The sequence below is a fragment of the Girardinichthys multiradiatus genome, chromosome 6 (assembly GCF_021462225.1).
Source record: "Girardinichthys multiradiatus isolate DD_20200921_A chromosome 6, DD_fGirMul_XY1, whole genome shotgun sequence".
NCBI lineage: Eukaryota > Metazoa > Chordata > Actinopteri > Cyprinodontiformes > Goodeidae > Girardinichthys > Girardinichthys multiradiatus.
Window position 1 is genome coordinate 17,155,561 of NC_061799.1, and position 13,432 is coordinate 17,168,992.

General features: G+C 40.0%; 1 protein-coding gene across 3 annotated transcripts in view; it reads left to right on the forward strand.

The window, feature by feature from the left end:
- tpra (translocated promoter region a, nuclear basket protein) overlaps positions 1-13,432 on the forward strand; it is a 35,807-nt gene that overhangs the window by 3,880 nt on the left and 18,495 nt on the right. For all 3 annotated transcript variants that reach the window (XM_047368148.1, XM_047368146.1, XM_047368149.1), the window contains exons 10-31: positions 25-162; positions 284-378; positions 704-901; positions 990-1,097; positions 1,166-1,389; positions 1,500-1,663; positions 1,970-2,079; positions 2,182-2,330; positions 2,433-2,595; positions 4,111-4,245; positions 4,424-4,564; positions 4,690-4,894; positions 5,017-5,207; positions 5,289-5,429; positions 5,656-5,772; positions 5,902-6,105; positions 6,233-6,405; positions 7,163-7,310; positions 7,548-7,685; positions 10,874-11,005; positions 11,810-11,940; positions 12,050-12,260. In XM_047368148.1, the coding sequence (XP_047224104.1) occupies positions 25-162; positions 284-378; positions 704-901; positions 990-1,097; positions 1,166-1,389; positions 1,500-1,663; positions 1,970-2,079; positions 2,182-2,330; positions 2,433-2,595; positions 4,111-4,245; positions 4,424-4,564; positions 4,690-4,894; positions 5,017-5,207; positions 5,289-5,429; positions 5,656-5,772; positions 5,902-6,105; positions 6,233-6,405; positions 7,163-7,310; positions 7,548-7,685; positions 10,874-11,005; positions 11,810-11,940; positions 12,050-12,260 (3,416 nt within the window). The remainder of the gene's footprint in view (positions 1-24; positions 163-283; positions 379-703; positions 902-989; positions 1,098-1,165; positions 1,390-1,499; positions 1,664-1,969; positions 2,080-2,181; positions 2,331-2,432; positions 2,596-4,110; positions 4,246-4,423; positions 4,565-4,689; positions 4,895-5,016; positions 5,208-5,288; positions 5,430-5,655; positions 5,773-5,901; positions 6,106-6,232; positions 6,406-7,162; positions 7,311-7,547; positions 7,686-10,873; positions 11,006-11,809; positions 11,941-12,049; positions 12,261-13,432) is intronic.

Genomic DNA, 13,432 nt, shown 5'->3' on the forward strand with positions numbered 1-13,432 from the left:
GTGACTGATGTTGTGACTTCTCAGCTAATAAGGGGCTGGAGAAGAAAGTTTCAGACGCTGAACAGCAAAAAGTACGGCTTGAGGCGGAACTTAAAGAGAAGATAAAGAAAATGGAGAAGGAGCTGGAAAATGCAACAATGAAGGCTGCAGGCAAACAGTGCTGTATGAACATGCACACTCACACACTTTATAGACGTCCTATGATTAATTTCTTTGTTTATTCTGTTAAAAAGGGCGTATAGTGATGCTAGTCTTGCTGCTTATGTTTGGTTTTCCCGTGCAGGCGGGTCTTCTTTGACAGAAGAACAGCTGGACTCCATGTGTCCGTCAGCGGCTGCCATCACTGCAATTGTCAAGCCTGGCATGAAGTTTTTCGATGTAAGAAATAAACCTAATTAAACATCAATAGATGTTGGTCTATCACTTAAATCCAATTAGGGTACACTGACATTAAGCAGTGTAAATACTTTCTTCTTGTTTTGTTTATGCTGTTTGTAATAAACAATAACAACAATAAGCATATATTTCTTCTTCATTTCCAAGCACCTGCAATACTTAAACTATGATCTGTTCATTTTTGTATGTTATGAAAAGTTATTAATGGAATTTTTATGTTAAATCTACAGTGGAGCCAGGATCTTAAATCAATAATTTGTCAGTGTTTTTTGAGTAATATTTCCCCCTTCTATGTGTTTGCTCTCAGCTATATAATGCTTATGCAGAGTGTCAGACCCAGCTGCAGCTTGAGAAGCAAGAGACGAGGAGGGTGAGCAAGGTCCTGGATGAGATAGTCCAGGAGGTGGAGTCCAAAGCTCCTGTGCTCAAGCGACAAAGAGAGGAGTATGAGAGCATGCAGAGGTCAATGGCTTCTCTGTGCAACAAACTGGAACAAGCTCGAACTGTGCGTTACGCCATTTGTGCAAAACAATATGCACTTCATGACTTTGAGTAATGTCTTTCATACATGAAATAACTTTTTATGCCATCAGGAAATCTACAGTCTGCAAAAAGAGAAGGATGAGGCCAAGCAGAGATGTGATGCCATGGAGAGAGACAAACTAAAGACCGAGCGACAACTAGAGGATACATCTGCACAGGTATTACATATTTCTTGGAAATGTATGGCATTAATCTAGCGTTTAACGCATTATTCTGCCTGGTGCAGCTCTGCAATCTTCTAGTTGAGTTGGAGGAAGCACGGGGTACTCGGGTGTCCAAAGACGACGGCAGCTCCTCGGATATTTCCAGCACCTCTGAGGTAAACGGCTCAAGCCGGCTGTCGTTTCGCAGCGTTATGGAGCTCCAGAGACAGAACCAAAGCCTGCTTGGAAGACTACGAGAGATAGAGGAAGAGAAGGGCAAAGAGCAAGCCAGGGAAACAACAGCACAGTAAGAAATCCTGTCAATGTGTTTTTATTTAGTTTAATCTGGTGTTTCACGGAAGTTCTAAGACAAAGTCTTTTCCTCTTCTTTTTACCTCTTTTTATCGCTTCTTCTAGTATAACAGAACTGGAGTCTATTGTGGATAAACTCCAGAAGGAGGTGGAGCAGCTGAGAGAACAGAGGAACCAACAGAAACAGCTTGCAGACTCCAGCGCTAGACAGAGAGACATGTTCAAGGCTCTGCTGACTCAGAGCACGGGCTTCAGCTTGCCTCCTCAAGGTGACACCAAAGTGCAAATAGAAACAGAAATATCCTTTATTTTCCCTGAGTGGGGAAATTCAGATGTAGCAGCAGCAAAGTGAAAGGTAAATGTAAGCATGCTAATTCACACAAAGGTAAAAATCTAAAAACAAAACATAAGAAAAGGAGACTGTACAGTAAGGGCAAATTTACAACACAAGAACATTATACTCTACAGTTATTGGAAATGGCACACTCACATAAAAAAATGTGCAACTACTTAATGGAAGGTTTATATCTTGGCCTTTAATGAACAATAACATCACAATTTTTGTTTGTTTGCAGGTCAAGAGTCTTCTCCCCGTCCTTCTGCCCCAGCTACTCGCTCCACTCCTCAGAGAGCCGCTGCTGCAGAGTCAGCCCAGACTGCTCATGCAAAAGCTGCTCTGAAACAGGTACGATTTTCAAAGGGCTTGTTTTTTTTATTTAACACTGTGAATGGATTATGGAAATCTAGTTCCAGTTGCTGGTCTGAATGGAAATCTGCTCATTTCCAGCTCAATGATGCTTTCACCTTATATAAGAAGGAGAAGGCTGAGAATGACCGAATGCTGAATGAAACAAATGACCGGCTGCAGAGGCAGCTGACAGAGCTCCGCTCCAGCCATGCCAAACTCACCTCTCAGCTGGACTTCAGTAACAAGAGGTGTGTCTAAAGTAAAAAAACAAATCTGTGTTTCTTACTTTCCATATTGTGTCGTTCTGCTTCCGTCTTCAGCTCTAAAATACGCGTGGATTTTGTTGTCAGGTACGAGATTCTTCAGGAAACTGTATCGGCTTACCGCAGAGAGATCGCTGCTTTACAGAAGAGGAACCAAAACATGGCTGCCACAGCTCAGCGACACGAGCACATCATCCATACAACGATCCACGACCTGAGAAAGGCCAATGAAAAATTAGCACTGGAACAGGTGAGGGAGAAGAATATTAGGGACAGATTGAAGTTTAAACAGCAGTGGGTATTGGATCTTTAACAACTGGAAACAAAAACTATTTTGCTGTGTCGACTTTTTGTCAACTCTTCCTGTGGAACTTGATGGCTTTGGACAGTGCGACGACCCCACCGCCCCTACCCCCACACACACCCTTCAACCAGACACACACATATTTAGTGTTTCAAACTTTATGGCAGTTTATTTCACACCTCACCCTTTTTTTGAAAAGCTGATCAAATAAAAGTAGATGCAATAACATACAAAATAAAGAAACAAAACAATTTCTACGGTGTAGTTATTTTAAATGTAACAGTTTTTTTTTTTTACTGTGTAACAATAATCAACATTTCTATTAATACAGTGTTCACAAAATACCTCTTTGTTGAAAATGGGTCGTTCATTTATCATTTATTGAATTCATTCACATCACGCCCCCCACGTTGAGAACCACTGGCTTATGAACTTTGCAAGAATTACATACTGATGTATATCTTGACAGTTTAATTTTATTCAAAAAATATCTACAGAGTCTCTCTTTGGATACAACTCCAAAAAACACACCCCAGAGGAGAGAGCCTAAGGAAACAAAACCCAGAGGAGCTAGAAAATGTACATGGACCACATCTTTACAGACATATACATATATAACCCATTTCTTCATTTGCATTTAGAAAGGTCAATACATGTAATTCTCAGATATGTAAACTGTTATTTTTACTCTTAAAATGAAGGGCCAGAAATATTTGTTTCATGAGCAAATTTGTAAATTTATATCCTTAAAACTGGTTATAATCAAATTGGGTAAGCATTGACAGAAAAGATATATAAAATATTGTCCCAAGCATATAGGGAGACTTTATTTTCAGTGGGACTCCAAATTTGTCCTTCTATTTAATTAAAGCAAATAAATTAAATTAAAGCTGAATACTCCAATTAAAGCAATTAGTTGTCTTTAAATTGAAACGCTTGTAGGAAAATGTAAACCTACATTTGTCTTCAATAAAGGTTCACATGAACTCAAGTCTTATCCAAGTTTTAGCAGAAAAAACGCTAAATGCAGCTTTGAAAAGTTAGTTTTGATGACATTTACCTGATGTACACAATATCTTTTATATTCTTAATGATTATATGTATTTTACTTTCTCTCTGATCTAGCTTTACGTTAATTTGTTGTTCGTTTTTTGTTTTGTTTTATCTTTTAACAAAAAGAGATGGTCATTTTCAAGTTGAATGAAACATGTTTGCCAGTGTACTTTAAGATCTTTGTCTTAAATTCTTGCAGCAAGTCATACCATACGGCATTACCAGACTGGGGGTATATCAAAGTTATCGATGAGCCTGGCAACTCCACGGTCTATAACAAAGTCTGGATTCATTGTTGTTTTAATATCTTAGTGTATGAACTACTAATAAGGACTGTATTGAATTGGGATCCAACCTTTTGTCTGCTTGTCATTGAATGTCCATTTCACATCTTCCCTTGTTCTGTAGGTGCGTGTGGAGAACCTGAGTAAAGAGAGAGATATGTTACGACAGGTAGAGTGTCGCCTCAGTAAAGAGAAGGAAGCTGTTCTGACTGAGCAACGCAACCAGAACCTGCTTCTAACCAACCTCAAGACTATACAGGTATCAAGCAAGTTACATTATTTGTTTCCTCACTAATGGCCACAACTTGTTTAGTAGCAACTGACACTAAAGGGTTTTTGGTGGTTGTTTAAGAATACTTACTGTTAATTTTAGCTAAATCAAATTTTTTTTTCATCTTCCAATTTGTCTTCATTCTGTTTTTGTCATTATTCTGAAGTTGAGTATGGAGCGTACAGAGACAGAGACTCGCCAGCGACTTAACAACAAAATAGAGCGACTGGAGGCTGAACTGGCCTCAATGAAGACCAAGCTGGAGGAGGAGGTTGCACAGAGACATGCCCTCGGACGCACTATGGATGTACATAAAATCTTTTTCTCCTTGATATAATTAAGGATTCTTAGGCACAACATAGATTTTTAAGATTTTTATAGCACTTCTTTACTATTAATGTTCTTACTCTGTTCCTTACTTCTGGATTTTAGGCACAGTTATTGGAAGCAAAGAAGCAGCTGGAGACACAAACCATCTTACTGCAGAAGACCAGGGAGCTGCTGAGTGGCGCTGAGCAACAGGTGACGACACTGAAAGCTCAGCTGGCTTCTGCTTCTTCCTCTGAAGCTGCTGCTGCCTCCACCAACGTGACCACCCCGGCCACCAGAGCTGCTGGCCTCCGGGTACCACTGAGAGGTACGCATGTTTGCAGATGATAAACCCAGCATTTAAAGACGACGCTTTTTAAGGGACTCTGATGACAGTCCTGCAGTGATATGGGCTTTGTGGTTTTTAACTGGTCTGCTCGTCTTCCACAGCACACACCCCAGCAGCATCTCAGCAGCTCAGCCAATCAGAGCAGGAGCTTTCAGAACTGAAGGCTCAACTACGAAGTGCTGAGGAACAAAATAGTGAACTGACGGAACAGCTAAAGAACGCTAATGCCACAGTTGAACAGTACCGATCTGTGGTTCTAACTCTGGAAGACAGTTTAAAGAGAGAAAAGGAGGTAAACGACACACTGCTGCCATGTTGGCTGAACATGGTAAAGTAAACCCAGGCATACTTAATGTTTCTCTCCTTGCTTTAGTCACGCTCTCCTCTGGTGGTCCGACTGAAGGCGTCGGAGGAGGTGCAGAAGCAGCTGGAGAAGAAGATTTTAGAGGTGGAGAAATTGAAGCAGCAGGAGGTGGATGAGAAAAGGAAGGCTGTGGATGCTGTGGAGAAACAGGTAAGACGGTCACATTTGTTAGAGGATGATTTGAGGTGCCACCTCCTCTCTTGACTAGTTTAGGCAGTGGATGACCGTAAATGTTTGGTCATTAACCATGTATTCTATAGTCTTTGGTGCCCAACAGCTTTTAAGGTTAACAGTGAAAAATGTAGTGTGTGTTGTTGAATAACTAGTTTTTAATGACTGATTATGAATGAGTCTAACGTCTGACTTGTTTGTTGAGGTGTTCGAGCTGCAGCGCAGTCTGAAGGCCAGTCAGGCAGAACAACAGGAGGCCCTGGAGAGAGCTGCTGCTGCGGTTACACAGGAACAGAAAGCCACACAGGACAGTCTGTTACAGGTCCTTTTACCCCCCCCCCCCCACACACACACACACACACACATCGCATTTTACAATCCTTGTTCTTATTGTTCATTTAGAAACCAGGGTTTAACATCACAGTTAACTAAAACTCTGTTCCTCCCTCAGACTAAGCTAGCTGGAGAGGCGCAGGCTAAGTATGAGCGAGAGTTGATGCTTCATGCTGCTGATGTGGAGGCTCTGCAACAGCTGAAGAAAACATCCCAGCAAGAAGCAGCGCGCAAGAGGGAGTTGGAAGAAGAACTGAAGAAAACTACTTCCCTCCTGCTGGAGAAAACTGCAACCTGGAGCGCAACGGAGAAACGACTAAAGGTAGAACAACCATGGGCCATCGTAAAGGTCCTTGATCTGTTATTACACTGAAATCTATATTTATTACATGGGCCATCAAACTATTCTTTGATTCGTCATAACAGATGTTACTTCAACTCTTTTGCAGGAAGCACTGTCCAGTCTGAAATCCCGTTTTGAGGAACTGGGAAAACAGAATGCTCTCCTGCACCAGCAGATGGATGAAATGGCCACTAGGAGTCGCCAGCCGCAGCAGCAGCAGCTGGACCTGTCATTTAGTGAGGAGGGGAAGACCACTGAACAGATACTGGAGATACTCAGGTCAGACCCCCACCACACCTGGGGTTACCGTGTGTCTGCTTTAACACAACCACTGGCAAATAATTACACAATTGTCGTTTTTTTAACCAATAATGACTGTTCTAGAGATATTCTTTAACTCTTTAATGTTTTACACGGTTATGGCTAATATATGTTCAATAAATGTACATTTCCAGTACATTTGGTAACATTGTCACACAACAGGTTACAGGATTCTTTAAAAGTATGTCTGAAAAAAAAGGTGTGAATTTCCAGAGTTTATTTATTGTTTCAATATTTAAAAAAATAATAATCAGAGCTCCTAAAATAGTTACGTTATTCTTTATCTTCCTTTTTTATTTTTACGTCAAAACTTGAGTTCTTCTCCAACCAAATTGATCTTTTTGTTTTTTGAGTTTCTGGCAATTATTAAAAATAGGTTATTTCATTGCCGTTTTAGGCCTCAAGATCGTTTAATGTCTTGATTTTAAATCCCAGGTTCTTTTAACTGGGTTCAGTTTGGATGCCAAATAAAGCACTGGCATTTCTAATTTTTGGAAGTTGTAAAACTAAAGTGTTTCAAATCATAATGGTTAGAAAAACAAATGACGACATTGTTTTAGTTTAATTAGCTAAATTTGCTTGTAAGAAGACAGTTTTGCCAGGAGCTCTGTTTGTCCTGAGTTGACAAAGTGGAAAAGCCGTGCTTTAAATAGGGTTTTATTTCAGCCCTCGTGTAAAATGGCTGCTCAGTTCAGTGTGTTTGGGTGTTGTTCAGGTTTGTGCGTCAGGAGAAGGAGATTGCTGTTGCTCGTTGCGAGGCATCTGATGGAGAGGCTCTTCGCTACAAACAGCGAGTCGAGCACCAAGACAGAGAACTGAAGGAGCTACAGGAAGCTCTAAATGCTGAGAGGGAGAGGATGCAGGTATGAGACTCACCATAACATCTTACCTTTGACAAATGCTTTTAATGAAAAGTAGAGCACGTGTCCTGTAATCATTCAAGTACTTCTGAAAGCATATTCCTTGAAGATTTGACCCATATCATGCTGTAATTTCTTTTTAATGAGCTGCTGAACTGCATAATGGGAAAAAAAATGAACAATGAGATTCCTGTAGATTATATTTGGCGTAAATGTCTGGTCTTTTTGGCCTTTTTTCAGTTGACAAGCAAGACTCTGTGTGAGCAGCAGGAACAGCTGAAGAAGATGGAGAGTATCAGTGCTCTCCAAGAAAACATCAGGATGCTGAAAATGGACAGAGATAAGCTGGAACAGGAACTTCAGCAGGCTCAGGCTAAAGTACGAACTAAGTTGTCCTTCATATTGTGTCCTGATTTCTACTGCCAGTTTTTATCTATTTAATTTTTGCTACAGTGATACGAGTTACATAATATTTCAGCCTTACCAAAAAGTTATATCTTTTACTCGGGAAGAGCATGACTAGATTTAGGGTAAAGATAACTTGGTTTATTTTCTAAGTGTGAAATATGCTGCTGCAACTAATCCCTTCATTTTATGATTTGTATATTTTATTTTTCATACATATATCAATACAACATATGTGTGTACATCTAACTGTTGTCTTACTATTCAACCCAAACAAATAGAAAACCGATAAAATAAAATCAAGAGAATATTGTCTTACTCTCAGTCCCATAAACACAACTCTAAAGATGAGGCTGTACAAGCTACAAACACCAGAACATTTTACACAAACAAATAAATACAAGAAAACATGGTATCTTCACTTGGTTGGTACCGTTTTGTGGATATGAAGTCCAGAGAAATGCCCATCCTCCAGAGAGATTAGTCTCTTCCTTTTATAGGCTGACACTTTACTTCTTCTGGTGTCTTCCAGTTCCTCGGGATGATTTTCCAACCAATCATAACTGTTTTCTTAATGGTTATGGAGAACCAGACAGCATTTTGTGGTCCCACAGATGATTCAGTATAGGACACAATTGAAATGTAATTTTATTGACATTAAGAATATAACCAGGATTTCTCCTCCAGTTTAATTTGATGGCACGGCTAAAAAAAATGCAGACACGTATCTTCATTTCTTGTACATTTCCAGCAAGATCCTGATTCTTCAAACCCTAATCTAAAAAAAATCCATTTGAAATATTCAACAAAATGAGTAATTCTCAAATCCTGCAATAGTGTCTTATACACACGTGGACAAAATTGTTGGTACGCCTCGGTTAATGAAAGAAAAACCAACAATGGTCACAGAAATAACTTGAATCTAACAAAGGTAATAATGAATAGAAATTCTATGAAAATGAACAAATGAAAGTCAGACATTGCTTTTCAAACATGCTTCAACATAATTATTTTGAAAAATAAACTCATAAAACAGGCCTGGACAAAATGGTGGTACCCTTAACTTAATATTTTGTGTCGATTCCTATAACTGTCGATGAGACTTCTGCTCCTCTCAGCAGGTACTTTGTCCCACTCCTCATGAGGAAACTGCTCCAGTTGTCTCAGGTTTGAAGGGTGCCTTTTCCAGACAACATGTTTCAGCTCCTTCCAAAGATGCTCAATAGGATTTAGGTCAGGGTTCATAGACGGCCACTTCAGAATAGTCCAATGTTTTCCTTAGCCATTCTTGGGTGTTTTTAGCTGTGTGTTTTGGGTCATTATCCTGAGACCAAGCTGTCTGACACTGGGCAGCACATTTCTCTCTAGAATCCCTTGATAGTCTTGAGATTGTATTATACCTGCACAGATTCAAGACACCCTTTGCCAGATGCAGCAAAGCAGCTCCAGAACATAACAGAGCCTCCTCCATGTTTCACAGCAGGGACAGTTTTCTTTTCTTTATATGCTTCATTTTTCCATCTGCGAACATAGAACTGATGTGCCTTGCCAAAAAGTTACATTTTTCTCTCATCTGTCCATAGGACTTTCTCCTAGAATATTTGTGGCTTGTCAACATGTAGTTTGGCAAATTCCAGTCTGGCTTTTTTATGATTTGTTTTCAACAATGGTGTTCTCCTTGGTCGTCTCCCATTAAGTCCACTTTGCCTCAAACAACGTGGGATGGTACGATCTGACACTGATGTTCCTTGAGCTTGAAGTTCACCTTTAGTCTCTTTTGAAGTTTTTCTGGGCTCTTTTGTGACCGTTCATATTATCCGTCTTTTTGTTTTCTCATCTATTTCCCTCCTGCAGCCACGTCCAGGGAGGTTGGCTACAGTCCCATGGATCTTAAATTTCTGAATAATATGTGCAACTGTAGTCACAGGAACATGAAGCGGCTTGGAGATGGTCTTCTAACCTTTACCTTTAACATGTTTGTCTATAATTTTCTTTCTGATCCCTGACACAACTCTTTCCTTCACTTCCTCTGGTCCATGTTGAGTGTGGTACACACCATGTCACCAAACAGCACAGTGACAACCTGTAGCCCTATATATAGGCCCACTGACTGATTACAAGAATATAGACACCTGTGATGCTAATTTTTTTTTTGTCCAGCCCATGAGTTTATTTTTCAAAATAATAATGTTGAAGCATGTTTGAAAAGCAATGTCTGACTTTCATTTGTTCATTTTCATAGAATTTCTATTCATTATTACCTTTGTCAGATTCAAGTTATTTCTGTGACCATTCTGGGTTTTTCTTTCATTAACCGAGGGGTACCAACAATTTTGTCCATGTCTGTAGTTTCCACATATTTTAGCCCATCCCTGATCATTGTGCAGTATGCCTACATAATCCTCCTAGGAGGGAGGTTGTGTGTGGATGTCGTACCTGCACCCTGCAACAGCGAAATCACTGACGACAGACCAAAACAGCATCGGTCTCAGATTGTTTCATAGTGCTTGTGGTTTAAAAGCCAAACTCCAAATTGTGTATAAAAGAAAGTTAAAGGAGGGCTATGGCCCAGATCTGCGGAGGACCGATCCTGCCATTATTAAGAATAACTATAGAAATAAATAACCAAGAAATCCACTTGTATTAAATAAACAAAGCAAAAATAGAGTTCAAGAAAAAAAATATGTTTTGAAAATTTGTGATTTAAATAAAAATAGTAGATTAAAATTTAAATATACATATTTATATCCGATTAATTAATCAATAATTTAATAAATCTCTTCTTTTTATTATTTTGTTGCATGTAATGGCGCACTAATTTATATTTCTAGATACTTTTTTGCCCAGTAATTATTTTATGGATTCATTTATTTATTTATTTATGTATTTATTCTTAATTATGGCAAGATCGGTCCTCCATACATTTCAAGTGTCGGAAGAACAATAATGCGGTTTATTGACACTTAAAGAAAAGTGCAGATATCTGAGATGAATTCTCTTTTATACTTTATTGATTCACACTTTAGGCATAAACCAATAGTTTTGTGTTAAATAGGCAGGGAAACCTCAAAGTCTAGAGATCAAATATCACTATAATTGGAAGAACCTTGGGTGAAATGCCTCATTGATCACAAAATGCTATCTTTCTCCGTTTCTGCAAGGTAACAAAGCTACAGTCAGACATTGCCCCCCTGCATAACTCTCTGTCTATACTGTCGGAGAAAAATGGCTCCCTGCAGGCCGATAAGAGGCTGCTGGAAGACGATCTCAAGCGCTGGAAGGCTAAAGTTCAAGTAAGTAGAAGGAATAAAAGTTTTTTTGTTTTTTGGGGGGTATTTTACCCAAAATGATCTGGTTTGTAGTTGTATGGTTGATGTTGGAACACCATGTTTTAGACAACTGGATTAATCTGTACCAGAGGGTCCTAAGGAAGAAAGTGTCGTTTCATGAGTCAAACCCTACAGAAACACAATTTTGACCAGAGAAACTGGAAAACAAGACATTGTTGGCTCAGATTTATTTAAAAGATTAATTTAATTAGGAGGAGCTTCCTTGTACAGATGGACAACCTAGATGGGGAATATTCTGCAGTGGTTGAATTGATCTTCAGATGATTAACAAATTCGGCTACATTTTCAAATGTGCATCAGAGGCCTGATATTTACACAAATAGTTCAAATAGTTTAGCAATTAAGACTGCAAATATACTGTAAATACGTGTTTACATTATCCCTGTGTTTTTCCTAGCATCTATCAATCTCTCCTTGCTGCTGTAAATTCATATTGAACTTATTTATTTATGTTTTAAAATTTGCTAACAAAAAAAAAGACAGAAAACTCTGGAAAATTGAGTGTGGAAAGTGGAAAATCAAAACTGTGTTGGACCGTAAGATAAAATCAGACTTGTCGGGTAAAAAGGTTTCCCTTTAGTCACTTTTGTCGTTGCTTCACAGAACTTCAGAATTTATATGAATGAAAAATTATTTTTTGTTTTTGTTTACCTATATAGTTATGGTATTTATTCTACTATTGATAAAGCCTTGTTGCATATTCTTTATGTTTTCAGTTTGAGTACATTTCAGTCTTTGTGTCCACAGCACCTGGTTAGCCAACAGAAAGAGGGGGACGCTGAGGAAAAACAGAAAGTCAGCGTTGAAAAAGAGGCCCAGCAAAAACGCATAACACTGCTAGCTGAAGAGACAGCTAAGCTGAAGACGGAGCTGGTCAGGTACAACGCTTTTCACAACCGAGCTTTGTGGGGTTACTCAAGCTGCAGCAAGAGTATAAAGAGACAAATAATTTTTTATTTGCTTCTCTGATTGTGTTGTGTGTATTAGATCCAATGCCAGCAGTAATTCAGCTCAGTCCCAGCTTCAAGGTCTCAAAGACTCTGTGGTCCGATTGACATCAGAAAAAGATAATCTTAAGAAAGAGCTGGAAGCCAAAAATAATGACATTTTGGAGAAGAGCAGGACCATCACTCAGGTGAAGAAGATTGGACGCCGATACAAGACTCAATACGAGGAGCTCAAAGCCCAGCATGACAAGGTATGACTGAGATTCTGGAAACGGTTTGGTCTAGGCATAGAGTTGTTAGATTAGACTGATATTAATCAATGCAAGAATGTTACACTGTATCTATTTACATGCTTATGTCATCGATAATCATGCTTGTCAACTTGTTGTTTACATGACTGAAAGTCAATGCAAAGTCCTCATAAAGATAGCTGTGTGTGTGTGTGTGTGTGTGTGTGTGTGTGTGTGTGTGTGTGGGGTGGGACATTGACGAAACAAAAAGCTTCTGTTTTTATGGATTTTAGAAATGGATTAATCTTAACCTCAGTGTTCATAAATTGTTTAACTTTTTTAAACATCGGTCATAGCCACTGTTCAGTCATCAACAGATGCATGATGACATGAAATTGCTGCGAGATATACCTTAAGGGTCAAAGGAGACCGGCCCTTATCAAGCAGAGACTGGAGAAACTCCAGAATAGTGGGCACCGGACAAGAAATCCGATTTTCATTGCAGGCAGAACACCACTGAGAAAAACGGCATCTGTTGTCATACTGCTGACGAGTGGAAGGTGCCCTAGCACTCAATATGGTGCACCTGACAGGGTCCGAACACCCAGTCAGCCTCCCAGTAGCCATGCTCACAGCTGGAGATGTTGAAGTTCTGAGTGCCATATTTGGCGAACAGATCCACATCCGACCAAAGCGACCCCAGATCATGCCCACCACATCACAGTGAAGGCACCACTCTGCCGGAGCAAGGGCCTGACGAGAGAGAGAGAGTCCGTAACCTAATTGTGTTCCCCTGGTAAATACATCGCCCATAGGGTGGACAGATGAGTAGAGCCCCTCTTCAGAAGATCCCTGGACGCCTTTAGAAGGCGTGCCACTCTGGTGCCTCGGTGATGTGGTGAACAACAGAAGTGTTGTCTGTTCGAACCAGCACATGCTTTCCCTCTAGGTGGGGCAGAAAGCGCCTGAGGGCCATCTGTACAGCACGCAGCTCCAGCACGTTTATGTGGTCGGAGCGTTCCCATCAGCCCCAGAGACCCCGAACTGTTCTGTGTTGTGACTGGTATCTGTTGTGACCACCTCACTGCAACACACCACTAACCCAACAGAGACGCCCCTGGACAAATAAGTCCATGTCTCGCCATGATGCCAGGGCACAAAGGCACTTCCACGTCACTGTGAGCCTGATATGC